The 23358-nt window shown below is 26.9% G+C and overlaps 3 protein-coding genes across 8 annotated transcripts; all 3 read right to left on the reverse strand.

The window, feature by feature from the left end:
* Positions 1–1708: 1708 nt before the first annotated feature.
* On the reverse strand, positions 1709–4667 carry LOC113851476. The gene is made up of 2 exons (XM_027481973.1): positions 4639–4667; positions 1709–2148 (listed from the first exon to the last, which is right to left on the reverse strand). Exon 2 carries the CDS (start codon positions 2121–2123, stop codon positions 1737–1739), a length of 387 nt encoding a protein of 128 aa, XP_027337774.1. The 5' UTR covers positions 2124–2148; positions 4639–4667; the 3' UTR covers positions 1709–1736.
* Positions 4668–6466: 1799 nt separating this feature from the next.
* On the reverse strand, positions 6467–9845 carry LOC113848978 (NADPH-dependent oxidoreductase 2-alkenal reductase-like). 3 transcript variants are annotated; one of them, XM_027478456.1, is made up of 5 exons: positions 9692–9845; positions 9132–9309; positions 8369–8535; positions 8006–8088; positions 6467–7880 (listed from the first exon to the last, which is right to left on the reverse strand). In XM_027478456.1, the coding sequence occupies exons 1-5, from the start codon at positions 9767–9769 to the stop codon at positions 7502–7504; spliced, it is 885 nt and encodes a 294-aa protein (XP_027334257.1). In that variant the 5' UTR covers positions 9770–9845; the 3' UTR covers positions 6467–7501. The 3 variants fall into 3 exon arrangements, with proteins under 3 accessions (XP_027334257.1, XP_027334256.1, XP_027334255.1); XM_027478455.1 differs by having other exon boundaries at positions 8369–8478; positions 9548–9845; XM_027478454.1 differs by having other exon boundaries at positions 9548–9845.
* A 3970-nt stretch (positions 9846–13815) lies between these two features.
* Positions 13816–18933, reverse strand: LOC113849029 (2-alkenal reductase (NADP(+)-dependent)-like). 4 transcript variants are annotated; one of them, XM_027478567.1, is made up of 6 exons: positions 18668–18900; positions 17703–17717; positions 16103–16280; positions 15060–15211; positions 14449–14531; positions 13889–14328 (listed from the first exon to the last, which is right to left on the reverse strand). In XM_027478567.1, exons 1-6 carry the CDS (start codon positions 18890–18892, stop codon positions 13950–13952), a joined length of 1032 nt encoding a protein of 343 aa, XP_027334368.1. In that variant the 5' UTR covers positions 18893–18900; the 3' UTR covers positions 13889–13949. The 4 variants fall into 4 exon arrangements, with proteins under 4 accessions (XP_027334367.1, XP_027334368.1, XP_027334370.1 ...); XM_027478569.1 differs by lacking the exon at positions 17703–17717 and having other exon boundaries at positions 18668–18693; positions 18844–18892; XM_027478566.1 differs by lacking the exon at positions 17703–17717 and having other exon boundaries at positions 13816–14328; positions 18668–18933.
* Positions 18934–23358: the final 4425 nt, after the last annotated feature.

The following is a 23358-nucleotide window of genomic DNA, read 5'->3' on the forward strand; positions in this document are numbered from 1 at the left end:
ACATCATGCCTCAGTTTATATTTCCTTATAGTTAAGATTGGAGGGAGTAATTTATTAAAATTTGTAAATTAAATATGTTAACTTATAATAATCCCTTTTTATTGAAAAGTATAAAGAATTATACCATTATCACAGCCCTACTAATTTTTTTCTTAAGTTAGTAGCAATGATAGTAACCCCAAACAAAATTAAAAGCATCATGGATCCAAAAATAATTGAGTTTATTTGTTTTTTATTTTTGAAATTATGTACAATTTAGATCTTTTAATTTTTTTTAAAAGGTATGTTTGGGAGGCAATTTTTTTTAAAAAAAAAAAGAAGAGAAGAAATAATTTTTAATTTTAAATTAAAAAATTATATATTATTTACGATAATAAATGCATAATTTATATATTAAATTTATGTTAATATATCAATTTATATTTTTATTTTAAAAAATTATTAATTTTAAATATATTTATTTAAAATACAAAATATATTTTTCCTTTCCTTTTCCTCCAACATCTTCTTTTCCAAACAACAGTTAGTTAATTAAGACCCTTTATTTTTTAAATTTTAACAAATTTGCTCCCGTTGCATTTTCTCAACTAAAAATTCTTATTTTCTATCCAAATATATTGTAGTCTATGATAGAATTGAAGTATGAAACAATTTTAAATGCGTATAAGTAAAAAAAAAAATAGTAAAAATTTGATGCATTTTGAAATACGTGAATTAGAGTTCAAAAAAGAAAAACAAACTTTTTTAATTTTAAGTATAATTTGATGTTTTAACTGACTAATTTTGAGCATAGGACAATTTAATCGATTCAGTTTATAACAATTTAGAATAAAACATAAGAATTTGAATGTTTTAGGGGAAAAAATTAATAAAGTACTAAATTTATTAAAATTAAAAAATAAAAGAAATTAATTAACTCATGAAAAATTTAAAAGGCCAAAATTATACAGTATAAATTAGAGGAACAAAAAAATATAATTAAGTCAAATAATTGTAAGTAAAATATCTCCAACCAATTTAATCAATTCTAAATCTATCTCAATTCAATAAAATCGATCATGTATCATAACACCACAATTGTCACAAAATATCTCGCCATCACCAAAATCAGGGTGTGAAATAATATAGCTATTATATTATACACTTAACACCTCCAAATATCATAACTAGAATTCTTATCTGGCAGTGTATGATGCTACACGAAAAATCACTTAGAAAGAATGTCATTCAAAATCATTTAAATGGGCAGTTCTAGTTCTTTGTAACAGGTTCTAGATTTATACAGTTTGCAGCCTGTATGTCCATAGTTACTGTAGACTAGGTTGTTCTCTTCCTTATCTATATATTGATTGAAACATAAGATAATGGCATCTACTTTTTCTGAAGAAAAGGTACATGTGTACCCTTAAAGTCACAGCATGTCATTTGGTGTTTGAACATAAATTTTCTTAGTTTGGTGGCAAGTATGCAAAGTAATCAAAATAACCAAGTGGATGTCAAATGCACGATATGATAGTCGAAATTACAGATTTCAGCATGTTGTATCCTATAATGATAGCATCTGGTATGTGTTAGTCAATCTGATTTACTATCATAAATGAATAAAAAATAACTAAATTAAAGATTGTTCAATTGTGTTCTGACTCAAATGCTTCTAAGAAATGAGATTAAATAATAATTACATGTATTTTTTATTGCATTGATGTTATTCGAAGAAGACTCACTACATTGCTATATTATGAATTAGGCCAAAAGTTTTTGTCATCATCCTCATCATCATGGATGAGTGCAACTCCATTATTCTTAAGAGCATTCACAACAGCCCAAACCTTGGTTTGGTTCTTAAATCCTTTCTTCCCTACTTCTTTACTTACATTTACATGAATCCCTTTTCCTTGTCCTTCATTAAGCCCCTCAACTTTGAGCCGCCTGGCCAACACCTCCCCAACAATAGCGGCTGCTTTTGCATTGCAGGATCGGCCACACTCAAGTGACTCTTTAATGGTGTGTTCTGCAGTGGATGATGTTGCTACAATCCGACCATTGTTTCTATCAACCACGTTTGCAGTAATGTACTTTAATGATATAAACAATCTCAACACATACCGCTTGATAACAGGCATTCTCCAGTTTGCTAATTGTGGAATGCTGACAATGACAATCAAGCACAGAAATCAATTTAAAAAAAAGAAAAGAAAAACAAAGGGAAAGACTAAGCAGTGCCTCACATAATAAAAGGAGAGAAATTTATGTACTGCATGCAAACAAGTTTTTTTTGGCTTAAACATGCTTTTTATTGTTAAATTTTCTTAGAATTTTTATTTTAGACCCTAGAAAATTTTCTTTTGATTTTTAATCCCTGATTTTTTAAAATTCAACGCTTATGGTCTTTAGCAAAAAATCAATACATGGCAACTTCTTGGTAAGCCATATAATTACTAGAGACTAAAAGCATTGACTTTTGAAAAATCAAATACTAAAACAAAAAGAAATTTTTAAGCAACTAAAATCAAATTCTAGCAAAAATATAGGCACCAATAACATATTCAAGCCTTTTTACCAAAAAACATCAAATTAATTTTTAACAAGAAACTATTGTTACAATTAACAGACAATCGGATGCTTCCTTCTTCCATTCAAACCTGAATGAAATCTTAACTTTCAGTTACAAATACCAATGGCAGCACATTTCAGTGTACTTGGTATTTAACTTTTAGCTTCAAAATAACATGCCATCAAAGAATTGTTGACATGTGACAAAAACATATTGAGCATGGTCTCGTGCAGCTGATGCATATAGATTAAATATAAATTAACATATGTACATGGAGTGGGATTAATTAATATGGACACTCTAGGTGAACAAAAGATGGGAAAAGTGGAAATGCATGAAAGATAGTTTTAATGAAAGTAAAATTTAGCCCAGTACATGCTCACTTGTTGCAAGGATTAGCACAGGTTGATTAACATTTTGAGTAAAGATCTGAGGCTTATGTATATGCCAAGAATATTCTGCAATTATTGCAGTGTAGGCGCTTGGGGGAACATCTCAAGATATGGAAGAGTATGAGATTATCCAACTTGTTCAATATAGTATTAAAGCAAAAGTTACTGGTAGTGTGGACAATGAAGATTTGGTAAGAATAATACTCCAAAAATGGGTAGGCACAAATGGTCTTGATATTAAGTTGTTGATAACTACATGCTCAAGATCAATACCCATGTCACTATTGACAATACAGACTACCATATATTTAAAGGGTCTTTCTGAACAGGATGATTGGTTTTGTTGGAAAATAGCTTCCAAAGAAGGGCATAAGCCAAGAATCCAAGAATAAACAGAAACTTGAAAGATAATCATCAAAGACATGTGAATAAGGCAATTATGCCAGTGGCATCGTATATGGAAAATGAAAAACAGAATGCTTTTGTAAAAATGCACATGGATTACTTTCTTCAATAATTCCAAATGACCAAACCTATGAATTAGTTCTCAAGATTGTATGGGCTAGAAACTTCAATTTCTTATATTTTAAAAACCATTGATTAGTCCCCCAACTTTGCAAAAATTCATTCATCTTAGTCCTTTTCTACTGTATTTTTCAGTCGTTTTGCACCAAAAATGACTAAAGAGAATGACATTGGGGTTGATCTTTACGTTAATTGAATGCCAAATTGAAATTTAATTCATATTATTATTTACTAAACTAAATATTAACCCAGTCATAATTTTGCATCACTTTAAAGTTAAATTTACAACATTGGGCACATATAACCAGAAAAATATAAAAGTGCACAAGCATTAAACTGCTGTTTTGAAAGATGTTTGTTTTCTTTCACCTATAAAAACAGGTACGATTTCACAAGCTTATACAGATGTGGAAGAAGCAATTTAATCAGAAGTGTATAATCTAAAATGGAGTTAAAACACAGCAGAAGTGAAGCATAAACAACCAGTAATCAAAACATAGCAAACAACAATCAATAATCTTAAAAAAGAAAAGGTAAATTGTTAAAATAGTCCCGGAAACAGACTATACCGGTCACATTAGACCTTTCGAACTGATTGGGTAAATGGAATAGGCATTCAGAGACAAATTTGGCCACCAAAATGCAACAGTATCTTTGAAGAACTAACTCAATTATTCACACAAGTAAACTATATATATATATTAGAGCAACAAACATGAATAGATAGAGCAACAAATTTGCGAGATTCCCAAGTGCTCTAACCCCTAAACCCTGCATAACTCTATACATAAACTGAAACACATAGCAAATCAATTGAAAGAGAATTAAAGAAGGGTTTACCAGAATCAGAATTGAAATCTAATGTATTATTAAAATATAAGGTAGTTAGCAACAGTGGATGACCATTCTTCAGAGTTGAGAGCATCAGTAAACCTTTGTCTTAATGTTATTTAACTAAAACAGGTCACTGAGTCATGAATTCTTGGTATGAACAGTAAGAGCAATTGATGTGGTTCAATCAATGTTACGGAACTTGATAACTCAAAAGCACTTAATTTTTCATTTGTCTAGACCTCAAACACAGCAAGTACAAAGCATAAACTTAAAAAGTATAATTTCTGTAAGCAAATGAAATTGTGAGTTGAGAAATAAATAGAAATGAAATACCTCACTCAGCACAAATGAATGCAGTGATTCAGATCCCTCTCCGTCTCAACGTGTTTTTGCCCTTTCACAATTTTTTAGGGCTTAAGGCTCAATCACTTTTTATTATTATTACTATTGAACTCATGCTATTTAGACCCGTTGCCATGTTGGGATCCAACTCAATGTTTCATGGGAGCTTTTTTTTTTTTTTTTCTTTTTTTTCTTTCAACTTTTATTTTCTTTTCACATCTTATTAAATTTGTTTATAATTTTTTAAAAATATAAGATGATAATAAAAACAACTTCTTGTTGATCTATTTTTTTATTTTTTTTATTGCAGAATTTAAAGTTTGAAAATATGTCTAAAATTGACTTCCAAAAATTAAATTCAAGAAACTTGTATAAAAAATGTTTCTGAAAATTAAGTTTGGAAATACATGTAAAAATAATTTATTTGGAAGAGAAGAATCCTAAAAAAATGTTAGAGTTGAGGTCGACAAATACCTATAAATACGTCATTTTTAATGATAAATTAATTTTTTAATAATGTATTCAAGTTGATATAATTGAAGAGTAACTATACTTATAATACACTTGAAAAAGGTAATGATAGAAGAATAATGAAACTTAAAACAATAGAGAAAGAACAAAATGCAACATAAAATGAGGAGTAAAAATTTTAAAAATTCTAAAATGTGAAAGAAAAATAAAAATAAAATTAGAGGTTGTTTAATTTTAGGAAATAATTTTAGAATTATTTAATAATTTAAATTTTTGTTAAGAATATTTTAGAAAAAAAATATTATGGTATAAAAAAAAAAAGTTGCAAAACGCAATCCCTTGAAACTTGGGTTGGACATAAACTTGGTTGCGTTTATTTTTTTCCATGTGTAAAGACTAGTTAGAACATCGGACCTAATTTTATTATTATTATTATTATTATTACCTTCATTACCTTCCCCTTTTTAAGTAATAATAATAATATTAAAATTCAGAAGTGTAAAAAATAGAATATTGTTTCAACCTTTACCTATATTTCATTTGAAACTTAAATAAGCAATCAACTCCTAAAATATTATATTTTTTGTTTTAGGTTTTAGAAAAATTTTATTCTATTTTAATATTTTAAAACATATTTAAAAAAACACATGATTTCACTGCAAATCAAATAAATTTTATTAAATGCAGGAATTAAAATCGAATATTTTTTAAAAGATTAAAATTTAAAATTATTATACTTTTTAGAAATAGTTACTTATTTGAGTCGTCGTCGTCATTATTATTATTATTATTATTATTATGTAAATGTCATTTAATTTTTAATCTTTATGTTTGTCATTTTCAATTTTTACTTATAAATCAAAATGATCTTTCCAAAAGTGATACTAAAAGGTAAGAAAATGAAAAAATAAATAAAAATCCTAATTTCAATTTTATTTTAAATTTTTTTACTATTTTATTTTCATAAAACCCTTAACTTTATGACAGCTTGCTGATCCTAAAATTGAGAATAACGATTTACCATTTTCTTAATTACAACTAACGAAACATTTGTAAGAATTAAATTGGCTTTGAAATCTCACAATACTTTGAGATATAGGTGCAAATTTTATTTTGCATAAGGCAAACTTGTATGTAACATTTTTTTTTCTTAATCCTTGATATTTATTCTATTCTTTTATAGTTAATTTACATTGATTTGTTTACTAAATACATTTAGTTCATGATCTAAAATTTGTAGTATTTGTAATTTGTTAATTTATATTTGCTCATATTTTCTTTACTTGTAGATATTTAATTTCTTACTTTATTTGAAAATTTTTAATATATTTTTATTTTGTGTATCTAATATCATGATTCATTGTATATTACAATTCGCACTGTAAATTCTGGAAAACAGTCTTAAGATGGATGTATTATACTTTGTATGGTTTGTTTTATATGCTTCCAAATACTCTAGCCTTATATTTTGTTTGTTACAAAATTTTATGAGCATATTATACTCACGTACCATGTTGAATTTTTTAGACATTTCATGGTGGAAAAGAATAAGTAATGTAAATTGTTTGATTAAGCACAATCTATTAGTCAACCAATCATGAGAATAATAATTTCAAAGGTTGTCATGAATAGGTATTTTCTTTTATTTTTCTATCCCCTTCCCCATCAATGAGTTGACAACAACTAAGTTTTTTAATTTTAAATTAAAAGAGTTATGTATTTATGAAAATAAACAAAAATAATACATATTAAGTCTATAATAAACTATCGTTTTAATTTTATAAATTAACATGAAAAAATATTTATTAAAAATAAAAAAATATTAAATAGCTCTTAAACATAATTAAAAACGGATACAAAAAGTAATGCTGAGGAGACAGATATTATCATACGAGACTCACGGATCTGGATCCCCTCATATTTAATTTCAAACATGACAGTCATGTTCGTGTATTTTTATACATTCGCTTAAGCGAAATTTCACTTAATTAAGCGAATGTATAAAAATACAGGAACATATAATCAAATATGAGGGGATCCTGACGCGGGGCCCACAACCTAAAACCACATACATTAACAAAAGTACATCTTCTAAGGGTCCCAAGACTTAGACCTCAACCCTAAAGTTTTACTAATTACTCCACATGCAATCCTACACACTGCTACTTCTTGAAGAGAATCTAAATTTATATGAATTCATAAATATAAACATTTCATTCTCATCTTCAATATATGAATTAGAAGTAACCATAATTGCACATTTTAGAGATTTTATGCATCATAAAATAAGCAGTAATTTCAACCAACCAAGTGCATACCCCATATAAAGAAGGTTCAACACAAAATCAGAAGTTCAGATTTGAGAATGACAATTCATAGAATTTTATTCACGAGCAACAACAACCACTTGTTTACCAACATTGCGACCTCTGTAGAGGCCAGCCAAGGCTGCAGGGCCATTTTCAAGACCCTCAGCCATGTCTTCTACGTACACAACCTTCCCTTCTCTGATATGAGGCAAGAGAAACTCCAAGAATTTGGGATAAAGGTCATAGAAATCTGTGACAATAAAACCTTCCATTCGAATGCGCTTAAATATGAGATTTGCCAAATTTGTTACACCTTCAGGTTGAGTAAGATTATACTGTGAGACCATTCCACAGACGGGTATGCGGCCATGGACTCTCATATTCAAGAGCACAGCATCAAGGGTCTTGCCTCCAACATTCTCAAAGTATATGTCAATGCCTTCTGGAAAGCACCTGATTTGTGAATTCACCAGTCACCAATGCATGTCATGTTACTAGGTGCAATAACAAAACATGTTTTTGGCAATACAAGAATTAAAAATTAAAATTGCTTTACCATAAAACTGTTAAATACTGACCTTTTCAAAGCTGCATTGAGGTCAGGCTCTTCTTTGTAGTTAAAAGCTTCATCAAATCCTAATTTGTTTTTCAACAGATGCACCTAGTTCCAAAAGACATACATGCTAGTGAAAAGAGGACTAAGGCATACATGCTAGTGAAAAGAGGACTAAGGCCCAGTTTGGGTGAACTTGTGAATAAGTCCTTATAAAATAAGAAATATTTTCCAAAGCTTGGAAAATGGAAAAAGTTTTTTTGTAAAATAATACGGCTAGTTCAAAATAAGTGTACTCTAAAGTTTTAACAGAAGGATAAATAATGAAATGTTGATGCTGATTTATCATTTATGAAGCCAAACACAACAACAATAATTAGACAAATACCTTTTCCTTACTTCCAGCACTTCCAACAACATAACAACCACTCAATTTAGCAAATTGCCCTACAAGTTGACCAACTGCACCACATGCAGCTGAAACAAAAACGTTCTCACCTTTCTTGGGAGAGCCTAATTCAAAGAAACCGACATAAGCAGTCATTCCTGGCGGACCTATGCTCAAAGAAGAAAATAACATGGGTCAAAACTCAAACAGCACAACAAAATGACAGAAAACTATGTGAATGGCATCCATAAGCTTGCTAAAATTCATTCTAAAGAAGTAAGGTGTATATACAAAATCAATGCATCAAATAGCACAATTAGAAAGAGGAGTTAATTTATCACAGCGATGTGGTTGTAAAAGATATAAAAATGCAGTGATCTATTGGTCCAAATGAGTATAAAGGTCGTTTAATTTTGTTATCCTCCAAAGAAAACCTGGCTAGCCAAAAATTTTAATAAATAAAGAATAAATTCCAGACATATAACCTTCCTTAAACAGCAACAACAACCTAGTTGAGATCACATGACACCATTAAACTCAATCAAAAATTAAATTCTCCGAGATATCATTACATAACATTCCCTACACAAAAGAATAAAATGGAAAAGAAGTATACTGACAAACAATCAAGACAACCAGTTCTAACACAGAAAGGAGCCATTTGTCTCATGAAAACTTCATAAATTGAGGATAGCATATAATACTAAAATCAAGTGCACCCTTCACTAAGAATCAATATAAGTTGAAATTGTTAAATACGTACCAAGAATTCCAGTATAGTAGGAAAGTGGGACATCAGTGTGCTCAATTTTGAAAAGTATTTGAGCTGAGGAGACAAAGCTATACTCTTCCCAGTTAGTAATTCCCAATACTAAATCACCTTTCTCATAGTCTGGGTTTCCAGATTCTAGGACTTTAGACACACCATGTCCTGTTAATGGCTGCAATTACTCAACAGTTAGAAGCTACATTATTTATGATTAAATTGTATTTTCAATGTAGTAGAAATAATGTAGCTACATTACCAAGCAACAATTCCTTCAACTAAAAACAACAACAATAAATACATTAGAAATCGATAAATATAAAAGTATATTAAAATTCAACAAAAAAGAGAGTGCAATGTACGGACAACATATTTTCATAAGTTTATTTCATGAAAGAGAGTGCATGACTTACAGTTGCAAGGGTGTAGGTACCTAATTCGGCAGTGTAATCCTTAGTCATGCGGATTCGCATGTAAGGGTCACAGGACAAGTAGAGATTTTTGAGGAGAACCTCATTGGATCCTTGAGGAAGCTTCAAAGTAATGGTACTTTCAACAATGTTCATGTCTGATTCCTTAAGAAAACCAGTGACATAGTCCCTTAGAACCACTTGCTTGTTCCTCATTTCAGCCATCTTAATTCTTAAGTTGTGTATCACTCAGTTCAGAGTGTTCAGATTTGTTTCATGAATGTATTGAGTTGAGGGTCTTCCATTTGTATAATGGTATCAAATGAATTGGACAGCACTAAGTCACGTGTGTGGGTAGGGCCAAAAAGCCCACCAACCTAAAAGCTCACCATGTAAGCTTAAAAAAAAATATTATAATTTATTAAAAATATTTATTTTATATAACATATTTTATTATAAATCATAAACAAATTTATTTAAAAATAAATGAAATACAATCAAATTTATATAAGATTAAATATTTAAAATAAATTATTATTATTAAAAACATTAAATAAAATATAATAATTTATTATTAAATTAAATTATATACCTGTCTGTACTATTTATAATTATTAAATCATAATAATATTTTATATTTATATAATTTATAATTAATTTCTTAGTAAATTATTTTATATTTTATTTAAGCATTAATTATAATAAATTTTGTATTTTGATATTTTTATAAAATTATTTTTATTTATTTATTTTTATAAAATCATTTTAAGAACATTACATGTTCAATAAATATTTAAAAATAATAATAAACATGAAATTGACAATAAAAAGCAATACTAATTATATTTATTATAAAAGATATATAATATTATAAAATTTATAGATGCAAAAAAAAATTTGTAAATAACAATTAAAAATAACAAAAATGTGACATGTGTCACGTACTCTAATGTTAAATTTTCGTTAAAAGGGTTATATAAGCTAGAAAGTATCACTTATAATATTACAATTAATCATGGAATCTACCCTTCTTCCAATACAAGTCACATGTTAAAAAGTGTAACACATGTTATGTTACATTCAATATTTATATTTTAATTAACATAAGAAGAAAACTAAATTTAATTTTTAAATTTAAATTTCAATTAGTGTGAGAAAAATTTAAAGTTAAAATTTAAATATAAATTAACGTAAAAGAGAGATTAAATTTAAAGTTAATTTTTAAAATGGAATTAAAATTAAGATTTTAAATTTAAAATTAACTTAAAATATTTCATGTGTCAATTTCTAACATGTAGAATAAAACAAAAACAACGTATTATAATATGACATGTATAAAATTTAAAACACTTATATAACTAATATCTTTTTATAAAATATAAGATTATACATTTGACTGTTGAATCATCTTTATAATTACGAATATAAAGTAATATTATCTATTAAAATAAAGTAGCAGATAAAATACTTATTAATTTTATACAAATATTTTTAAAATTATTTTTCAAATTAATAGTTGAACTTATATTAGTTAATAATAAAATAAATTATCAACTAAGTAAATATAAAAATATTACTTTGTATTTTCTTCTTTCCGAGACCACCACAACAACTTCTTCCAATTTTTTTAAACACCCAAACCTTACAACTTCAGTTTGTTTTTTTATTATGAAAAGTGCCAATGCATCTTATTTTGGGCCTCTCCATTACACTTTGATGTCTTAAGCATTTTACTTTTGCATTTAAATTTCTTTTATTATGACTTTATTATTTTAGTATTTTGTTTTCAAATAATATTATTTTAAAAAATTATTTTTAAATTTACCTAACACGATGAAAAAAAAAAGTTGTTCCATGCACATGGGTCTCTCTCATTTAATAAAATTTTGTATTTTCTTCTTATCGATTGAGATTTTAATATACATTTAATTCTAAGTTTCAATTTTATTGCGTAATTTTACTCTTTTTAATGAATTGACTTTTTAAAAGAAATTGATCTGACATCAAGTTGTGATAATGTATCATCATCTAATCATTTTGAAATGACAAATGATATAACATATTGCAGTATATGTCATATCAATAAATGATATTAATAGAAATTATTTTTAAAAATTTAAAATTATAAGTATTAAAATTTAAAAATTAAAGAATAAATTAAAATTAATAGAGACCTAAAACATATTTTATTTTTTGTATTGTTAATTTTTATATATCATACTTTGAATGTGTAGTATCTAACTTTTTGGTTGGGAACCTTCCCCGTTTTCGTCGTAGATGCACTACACGTGTAAGGCTTCTCTCACAATGAATCACTTCAAGTTTTTTTTTTTTCCCTATTATAATAGAATTAGAGTGAACAATATTTGATGTTTGGATAAATTAAGATAAGAAAGAAGAAAATTAATAAAAAAAGGTATTCTATTTATTTGCATGAGTATAAAAGGTGTAAAAAGAAATATTGAATTGTATTAAAAAATTCAAAAAAATTAAATTTGAGTTAATATTTTTTTTAAAAAAACGAAAATTTAAAAAAATATTTTCGTTTTTTTTTTTTTTAGTTTTTATGGGACCCATAGAAAAAATAAACCTCTTTTCTTCTTCCCTACCCTAATCCAAACAGTAGAAATTTTTAATTTTCACTCTACTTTCTTTCTTACTCCCTTAATTCACCCCATTCAAACAAAGGGTAAGAGTATATGCTGAGGACATGATTGTCCTTTCAAAAAAATTTGTTACTAAGGCATTGAAATTAATATAATTTAATAAATTTAATTTTTAATTGAACATTAAAACTTAGGTTGAAATATGATTTGATTGTTTGAAGTAAGGTTCGAGAGGATTCTATCTTAATTCTCTTAAACTCTATGTTTATATTACTAATTGCCCTGTTTTTTTCATCATGTGTGTGTTGATTTAAAACTGAATCTAAATAATGATAATTTTGTAAGTCGGTAATTGAGTCTAATTCCCATGAGAAAATTTGAGTTTTAAAAATAGTTTTATTTTGAAAATGGTAACTTATATATAAAAGTTAGCTTATATATAATTTTGACTTTTAATTTATTAATTTTATGACAATTTAATCCATATATCAAGTCATTATATGAGTTAATTTTGTCACAATTTAATTCTTAAATTGATTAATTTTATAAAAATATGTCAACTTTTTAAAGAAAGAGATAATTTGTTTTGAAGTTAGCAAATTTAAGAGCAAAAATGTATACACGTAAACATTTAAGAATCAAATCATGTGTGGAAGGTAATTTCAGAAAAGAAGAGAGAGAAGTGACTTATGATAATCGTTATTGAGGAGAGCTTGAGAATTTTTGTGAATCTTCTTCAGATTCATTCTGATTAAAAAGTCTTTTATTAATTATTTCTTTTTTCAATTTTCATCTCTTTCCCCATTCTTTAAACTCTTTTTCTTCTAACCTTACAAACAAAACCATAAAAAATAAATTTTTATGTATACCATAATTATCTCTGTCTATTTTTCACCTAATATGTTTTATAAAATTTAATTATATAAAATCTTGAAAAAAAAAGGATATATATATATATATATATATATATATATATATATAAACTATTTACAATCTTATGTAAAAAATCTTGCATATTTCTTATATATTAATTTTATTTTTCATTTTTGAACAAGAATTAAAATTTAATGCTTATTTCTATTTTAAAAATAAATCGTTAATTATTGTCAATTTTGCTTACTTTAATTTTTCCCAAATCTCAACTTTGCTTTTAAGATTTTCTATTTTATTTTTTACCTCAAATATATTATATTTGTATTTATTACTTGATTTAATTTTAGATGATTTTATTTTTTTATTTATACTATTCAATTTTTACTTATACTTTCTAGTTTTATTACAATACATCAGGTATGATTGAGAAGTAATCAATTTAGCAAGTTCTTTTAACTTATTCTAATATTAAAACAAAACTATATAACCATGCACAAAAAATGAAAATAACAACAAATGATTAATTTGAAGAACCAACACTCATTTCTTATCCTTTAAAAAAGTAAAAAATATTTTTAGCATTTTTCAGAAGAAAAAATATTTTAAAGATTTATAACTACATAAAATATTTAAAAATAATAATAATTAAAAAAAAAAGTAGATCTTGTTTTCATTTGCCAAAGCTTAAGCCTCAAATTTAATTATAAAAAGTACTTTTCATTCTCATGATATAAAATTTAGGAGTGAAAACAATAGCATTTTTGGTTTACAAAGAATCACCACATGTAATTACATTTTAAATAGCATTAGATCACATTGCCTATCACAAACACCACAATTTATGAAGATAATTGCAATGGTCATACAAAGAAAATTCCATATTTAACAGAGAGAGACAACAAAGTATACAAACAGCATGTAATCAATCATTCACGAGCAAGAACAACCACTTGTTTACCAACATTACGACCACTATAGAGGCCAACCAAGGCTGCAGGGCCATTCTCAAGACCTTCAACTATGTCTTCCACATACACAACCTTCCCTTCTTTAATGTGAGGCAAGATAAACTCCAAATATTTGCCATATAAGTGATAGAAATCTGCAACATTAAAACCGTGCATACGAACCCTCCTAAATATGAGATTTGTCAAATTTGTTACACCTTCAGGTTGAGTAAGATTATACTGTGACACCATTCCACACACAGGAATGCGACCATGGACTTTCATATTCAAGAGTACAGCATCAAGTGTCTTCCCACCAACATTCTCAAAGTAAATATCAATGCCTTCTGGAAAGTACCTGTTGTATCAAATGATATCCACCACTTGTTAGTGTGTACCGAGTTAGAAATCATAGTAACTTATGGCAATGGAAAAATTTAATTAAAATTTATCTATCTTAAAACTTCTAAATACTGACCTTTTCAAAGTTGTATTGAGATCAGGCTCTTCTTTGTAGTTAAAAGCTTCATCAAATCCTAATTTATTCTTCAACAGGTCCACCTGGTTATAAATGACATGCATTCAAGGACTAGAACTTTTGGTTGACCAAATATGAACTGAACATATTTCAGGCCTTCTGGCATTGCTAGTTTATAACACAATTCTCTTCATAAATTTCAAGGTTATGACACAACACATCAATAATAGGATACATGTGCAAACAAAGTTGAGCATACAACCACGTAGTGATCAAGTTTTGAAATATAGAAAACATAAGAGTCAAACTTTTAATATTTTACTTTAATAACCATATGCTCATGCCATTAAATAAAAAAAAAAAATCTTGTATTTTAGTCCTATATCTTGATTCTTGGAAAGTCCCAAAAATATCCAACAAGTTTTCATTGACAAGGAATTTATAAATAACAGAGAATATTCTTCAAGCTAGAAAATTGGCAAAGGAATATTAGTCATATATTTAGGCTAATTCAAAACAGCTGTACTCTGAACACCAGAATAAATAACAAAAAGCTAATGCTAATTTATACTTCATTCAGGCATATATGACAACAATAACTAGATAGATACCTTCTCTTTACTTCCAGCACTTCCAACAACATAGCAATCACTCAATTTAGCAAATTGGCCAACTCCAGATGCTGCGGAAACAAAAACTTTCTCTCCTTTCTTGGGAGAGCCTACTTCAAAAAAACCAGCATAGGCAGTCATTCCTGGCATACCTGTGTAACAAAGAAGAAACTATTGTAAAAAGACACAATAAACAGAGAGAAAACAATGTAACCAACATCCACATGCTTGCTTGCATGCTAGCTAAGATTATCATTCTGAAGAAATAAAAAGTAGTACAGTATAAATAGAGTTTATCACAAAGATGAGAGACTGCAACGAATATATAAAAACAATGATGTATTGGTTTCAAATGAATATGTAAGTTAATATTTTTTCCTCCTCCACAATAAAAATGGTTGTCCAGATACTCTAATGAACAAAGGATAAATTCCAGTAGTGTAATTTTCACTGAATAAAGAAGAGTGTGCTTGAAAACACATTGAAAAACGATAAATGTGGATCTAACATAGAAACTATGACTAGTAATGTTGATGTAAACGTTGATCCACACGACCATTCAAACATGAATTAAAACAGATCTGGCGGGAACTGCAAGCGTGCCTGTAGTTTAAATTTTGCTTAAGTAAATTTTTGAATTAGTATTTCTTATTTAAGCAAAAATTACGAAAAATTTTAAAAACTTCATCTTATTCTTCTCTAAATTACATAAAATTTAAGAAATGAAAAGAAAAAGTTTCTCTACATTTTTTGTAGTATAGAGAGAAAGAAAATGACATTCTAAAATTTCTAACAATTTTAATTTGAGCAAATTTTTTTTATTTAAGCAAAAATCACTTTTTTTGCCAGATTTGTTTAAGGAAAAGAAAACGAAAAAGGAGTGTAGGAACATACAGCTGAGTAACACAATATGTTTCTTCTGTGAAGGTTAACCCATTTATCAAATGAAAACTTCATAACTAAGTTAAGGCTTCAACATTATATTGACATCAAGTGCATCATTCAATAAGAATCAATATAAGTTGAAGTTATTGAATACATACCAAGAACTCCAGTATAGTATGAAAGAGGGACATCCGTGTGCTCAATTTTGAAAAGGATTAGAGCTGAGGGGACTAAGCTATATTCTTCCCATTTAGTAAACCCCCATACTAAGTCTCCTTTCTTATAATCTGGGTGTCCAGATTCTATGACTTTGGATACACCATATCCTGTTAAAGGCTGCAAAATTGTTCAACAGTAAGCAACTACATTAATCTATTATGAAAACTTATTTTCAATATTACAAACATTGTTTGATTATAGTATATCATTAATTAAAATATTTATACCAACCATTGAAGTTTCATCAAACACTAAACCTAATATGATGTACAAAGTACACCAGTCCACTGTTCCGGAAGTTTAGGAGGGTAGTTCCTTTTTTTTTAGAAGCCATAATAATGTAAGTAATGGAGTGGAATTGATTAGAAATTTAACTTCTAACATTACCCCTTTGAATAATTATTTTACAACATATGAAAATATAACATTAGATGTAGCAAAGATCAAACCTTATAATTTGAATTAATTATAGTTCAATTTTAAATTATCATTATATTATAGCAATAGTGCAGACGGCAGAAAATATGCTAAGAATGATATATCCAATTTATTTATTTTTTCTAAATGAAATATGGCTACCTGAAAGAACATTTTCATACTACATAGCATGTTTTGGAGACAGATCAAAACAACTGGTTGGAAAAAATTTGAAATTGTTATAGAAAAGAGGGATTAAATTGGTAAAGGTTAAAATTCTAAGAGATTATACAAGAAACTAGGGAGATGTGTTCTCCTCCAAACCCGCCAAATTAGTTAGGTGGGTATGAAAATTGGAGGGTTTAAGAATATAGATTTGTTTGGGTTTCCCTCCTTTACCATTGCACGCTATTAATGAAAAAAGCTCCCAAACAATGGGTTCTAATTTTTACCACTTCACTCTATTCATACAAAGTGCAAACACCAGGTAAAATTTAAATTAGCCCATTTTTGTGACATAATTATATCCTACAAAGACATAAGTAGCACAACGCACTTCTTAACACATTGATGCAGTTAAAAAGAGCAGCTTGTTGTCATGAATCCTTACACATAGCTACTAGAGATTTTGATTGACGTTACGTTTCATCTGTTATCTTCATTGATTAATTAATAAATTTCAATTGGATGTACAGTTTTAATAAGGATAAGTTGGAAAGAAAATGCGTGTTTGATTCATCTTATTAGGAAACAAATAATTGCTTATTTTTAATAGTACTTTAAAAAAAACTTATAAAAAGTAAATAATCATTTTCCTTGAAAAATATCTTTCCTGATCATATACTAAGTTACGTTATTTACAGTTAAAATTACAAAACCCAACTCTTAACATGTAGCAACTCCTTTGAATTTTCTCAAACAAAATTCAAAACAAGCTAACAGAGCATACTATGTCCAAGAAGAAATAAAAATGAAAAAAACAATTTAATAACAAATATATTGAGGGCTGCCACAATTTGATAATATTTTCAAAGGTTGATTATTCACAGGAGCAGTAAAATAGGTCAAGGGTGATCCATAAATTTTGGATCTATTATTTCTTTTTGGACTGATGCATCAAACAACTGTTAGTGTGAACTGATGCTTCAAATGGCAATTATTCAACAGTAAATACCCAAAATTTTCTCTTAAAATAGATATACAAAAATACTTTGATTCTTGAAAAATAAATAACTGTTAATCTTTTATAATTATAAATATAAAATACTCTAATTTTTGCTTTTAATAGATGAAAAAAAACTAAAATATTTTAAATTTACAGTTTTGAGAGACTATTTAATAACCTTTTTTTTTTCCAGGAATTTGGCCCAGACCTGCTCGCCAAAGAAATTACTGAATAGTGAATACAATTAGGCCAGCTCGTGGACGCACTTCTAGCAGGATAATAATAGTAATAATAGTGATTATAACTTTTACTTTTAAATTCATTTTTTAACATTTTTTAAATATTTATTTTAATTTTGTCTATATTTATTTATTGTTATAATACTTTTAAATTTTGTTAAAATCTTTTTAAAATGATTGTTGAAATTTATCGAAAAGTTTCTCAAAATACAATTATGATCAACATCTAAAATGTGTAGGTTATTTTATCCATTAAAATGAGATATTTAAACGCAAAATTTTGTTATTATTTTAATTAAACATGATTTTGACACCTATTTCTTTTATTTTTTATGATTATTATAATTGATCAAAAGGTTGTTCTAGACCCTACGTTGCTATCAGCGTATCAAAATTTTGCATAATTTAATCGATCGAAACGAGGAATTGAATCAGGTCGCTCATCAAATTTTGTTTTGCTTGTTCATGAAATTTCAATGTTTTGCTGCATTTCATAGTTTATATACAGAGAATTAGACAAGTAAAGAAGACTCGATTTAAAGACACTTAAGAGATTTTTAGTGAGATTCAACTAAGTTATAAATAATAACAAAAAAACTAATTTAAAACAAAATAAAAGTTATAGAAAGACTTGAAAAAAAAAATCTATAAAAATGAAATAGAAAAGGGCTGTGATGACTTACAGAACCAGGGGAATAGGTACGAAATCCTTGGGGGCCTTCCATTTTGCTCATGAGGATTCGCATGTAAGGATCACAGGACAAGTAGAGATTCTTGAGTAAAACCTCGTTGGAACCTTCTGGAACCTTCAATGTTATGGCACCTTCTACCATGTTCATGTCGGATTCCTTCGGAAAACCAGTAACATAGTCCTTCAGAACCACTTGCTTGTTCCTCGTTTGCGCCATTGCGATTTCGCTTCACACTCAACGCGTTGTTGTGTCTCTTCGGAGGAAACGATAGCACAGCGAATAGTTTTATACTGAGAACGGAAGGGATAAAATGGGAAAATCAAAGGTATGGCATTTGATCATTGTTTAGCCATTTGGCAGTTAACAAGTGGAATATTTGTTCGTTACTTTGTCACATCACATTTATTTCAATCATTTGTTTTGAATTTATATTTATAAATCTTTTAACATTTTTTTTTATATTTAAAGGGCTAAAAAGTTCCACCAAATTTTTTTAACACCTTTTAAAAATTTAACTATCCTCTCTTAGAATATTAGAGAAATAAACGATATTTTTTGTGTTTTTTTTTTAATTATTTTCTTTTAAAAAACACATTTATTTGTATAATAAATCGTGCTCTTTTACCATGTACTCTTAGTTTTGAAGAATAATTAATAAATTTTTAAGAATATTATTTAATACATTAAAAACCAATGTTTTATTAAAAATATTGTTTTTTTAACATTTTGGTAATTTTATTTATTTTATTATTTTTATTTTATATAATTAATGAATGATTAATTCTTATACAATCTTGTTTTTAGTGATTAATTAACATGTTTAGTGAAAAATGATTATTTTCTTTTTTTAAATATCAATTTTTTTCCTGTGACTCTTGTTAATTAACATAGTGAATGAAGGGTAAAAAAAATGAAGTAATAGTTTATATAAAAATTAAAATGTTAATTTTTGCGTAAAATCTTAAATCTCAATTTTTTCTTAATAAAAATATTTAATTAATTTTCATATTAAAAAAAGTATAGACATTTTTATCATAAATAAATTTTATATAAATTTGAAAGGAAGATTTAAATTTACTCTTCTAAAATTAGAGGTGCTAATTCAAATATTTTACAAATTTTAGTTATTAAATAATATAATTTTAAGTTTTATTTTATAAAATTAACATTAAATTTATTTAAAAATAATGAAATTTCTGATTCAGTATATATATGAATGTTAATTGTTTTCGTCCGATTACGCTTGGAATGTGAAAGGTGTGACTTAGTTCTCATTTAATGTTTGCGTGTTTCAAACAATCACTTGCCTACAATGATTCAGAATCTTCCCCATTTTACACGAACAATTCAGATAATTGGCTTTTAGTGTATCGCACTAGAGATTCTAGTTTTCTTCTTAATTTTCATAATAATAATAATAATAATAATAATAATTCAGGATAATTGGACTTGCTGCTCTTGGAGTAGTCTATTTATTTATATTTTTATAGATTTTTATTAAAAATTTATCTGAATTAAGTCTTAGTCAATATTAGACCTGAGTTATCAAACATATTTTAAACAAATTTACTTAAAGTTTTTATAAAATTTTATTTACTTAAAAAAAGTTAAGTTTTGAGTCATTAAAAAACTTTTTAAACCTAATATATTGAACTATTGAAATAACAACAACAATAATAATTTTAGATTATATTTTTATTTTTTTTAAAGTTTGAAATTTGTTGATTTATATGTAAATTTAATTTATTAACCTTATTATAAATATTTTTAAATGAAGTTATAAACTAATTTAAACTTTTAAGAAGACTAATTTAAACTTTAAAAAATAACTCCTATAAGATAAATTAAACTATAACCTTAAATTTAAGAATACTTTCAAAGTAAAAATATTTGAGAAGCATTTGTATATATGAATAATTAATTATTATAATAGGTGATTATATATAATAAATATTATATTTATATATATATATATATATATTAAATAATAACAGTTTTAAAAATAATTTAGTATATTTAGATTGTTTAAAAGAAATTTTTTTGTTAAAATTACAAAAAACGAATTTATATATAATAGTTAATTTTATATTTAAAATAATTAACTAAAAATAGGTTGGTAGTTTATAACCAGAAATGTTCAAGTTCTAAAAAGAGTATTTTCCTTTGTTATTTGAAATAATCATGAACTTAAGTTTTTTAATACAACCCAACCCAAACATATATAAATGAATAGTGATTTTTCAGTTGTTTTCAGTAAAAGATTATTTTCATCTATGAATTAATCACACCCAAATACACCACAGTTTATAATCTTTTATATTAAAATTAAATTTTTATTATATATGAATTTATTTTATTAATTTATAATCCATACGGATAAAATTGTTTATTTTGTCCTTTAAGCTTAATTAATTTAAGTTTTTGTTATGTCTTTTAATTTTCTTTGTTTAATTTAGTTTTCTAAGTTTGATTTGAGGTTTAGTCTAATCTTAATTTTTTAAAATTCAATTTATTTCTAAATTTTTTCTATATTTTCCCTTTAACTTTGCTTCAGCTGCCAACTTGATGAAGCTTTTTAAAATAACATTTTGCATTAGTTATTCTCTCTGCACCTTGTACATATTTTATTGTCAAGTCATCATCTAAAACTCTCACACTATTATTAATTTTTTTTAGTTATTTGTAAATAGTTTTTAATCAATTACTCAATTTTGCTTTATTCCCTAGTTAAAGCACCTCGCGAGTACTGTAAAGACACTGTTATTGATCAAATTTCGAACTTCTCTATCTTTGTTATTATTAGAACTCATTTATATAGAACACCAGCAACATCACCAGCACAAGAGGTCCTTAGTTGAATTTGGTCAGTAATCTTAACCCTTAAAATTGCTCTGGATTTGAAGTGTATGGTGTTTGTTATGTTATTTAGGGGAATGCATGCAAGCATGTTGACGTCCCTTAAAGTCCTATTGAACTTAGATTACAAGGACTTGGTAGTTTTGGAGTTAGGAAACGACATTCTATATGTAAGTACACGTACATTTGTTCAAGCCTTAAGCTATATAATTTTGCACCTTGTAGTCTTGACCTCATCACACCTTGAGGCGCCCTCTCTGGTCAGGAACGGGCAATGGTGCGTCTAAGATGAGTTATGGTATTAGAAGCCTGATGTTAAAAGATTTTATTTGAGGAGGAGATTGTTGGAATGTGTGAACAAAATTTTACATTGACTAGAATTGGAGAAGATCAAGAACATATAAGTCTCCATTAATATAAGGTCTTTTGGATGAACTCCAAAAATAAAATTATGAGAGCTTATGCCTAAAGTATACAATATCATACTAGTATGGAGAGATATAACACACATATTTGGTAATTTATTTAAATAATGCTAATTTAAAAACAAATTCTTAAATTGACATTTTTTTATAACATATTCCTTGTCTGATGCTAATTTTTGTTAGATCGGCAGCTATATCGCATCTGCATATACGATAGCTTATTTATTTAATTTTTTAATACACTATCGGTGATGTATAACTGATACTTGCTCAAATTTATACACGTATCGTAATTAGAGATGTTTCATTTATTTTTAAACGATAGATAAGTCGTTAGTCAAAACGCGTAAATTCTATCGTTTATCTAAAGGTGATACATGTGATACTTGACACGTGTTAACTGGGATGGTTGTATTGGTTGGTCTTGAGCAATAGCCAATGCGCTGGTCAAGGTGCGTCAGCACTATCGCCCTGCAGAGTGCGATACAATTGGGCATCCACCACGTGTCCACATCCACTGGTTACATGAGTGATGCATTGAAAAAAAATCTATGTAACGGTGGTATATAATGTACTCTTCACATTTGCCTAACATTATTACTGAAGGGAAGAAAAAACTTTACGTTTTGCACTCTTTGCATTTGCCTCAATCTAAAGGAAGAAAAAGCTTTACGTTGTCCACTCTTTGCATTTTCCTTACATTGTTGAAAGAAGAAAAAGCTTTACATTCCTAAAGCCTTACATTCCTCGAAGAAAAATTTTTGGAGTGCCTAGGTTAGTTGAGTTTTTTCAGTGATTATGTAATTTATTTTTTGAGTTTTGATTATTTTTGTTTAGATAAAATTTTATATTTTTTATTTAGTAGTTAAAATAAAATTGAATAGTGTGATAGAAATATTATTATCAGATAAAATAATGTATATAAACTATTATGATTTTATTTTAATATGATTGTAGTGTTTTATTATGCATTAATAATTTAAATATTTGTTTAAATTATTAAAAAAATTAAAAAACTGTGAGAAGAAATGTAAAAATGATGTAAAAATTATTAACATTATAATAAGTTTGGTGTTGCATATGTGAATTTTTAATAAAATAAGTTTGGTTACGTTAATAGGCAAATATTTGTGATTATATGTATGATGCAAAATTTAAATGATTTAGAATAAATTGTTAATTTTGACTGATCAAGATTGTTGTTTGTGGATTTGATTTGTTAATGCAGGATGATTGATTTTGTGATAATAGTATATTGGAATGGTCGAATATTCTCAAGTAACGAGGGTGTTACCTTTGAAGGAAATAATAAAATGATTAAAATTGAATGTGGAATTTGTTTTGAGATATTGAAAGGAAAGATTCATAAAAAATTGAAGTTGTCTACTAATTAAGTTTTAT

This window comes from Abrus precatorius, unplaced genomic scaffold (assembly GCF_003935025.1).
Source record: "Abrus precatorius isolate BTA unplaced genomic scaffold, Abrus_2018 Scaffold9, whole genome shotgun sequence".
Lineage (NCBI taxonomy): Eukaryota > Viridiplantae > Streptophyta > Magnoliopsida > Fabales > Fabaceae > Abrus > Abrus precatorius.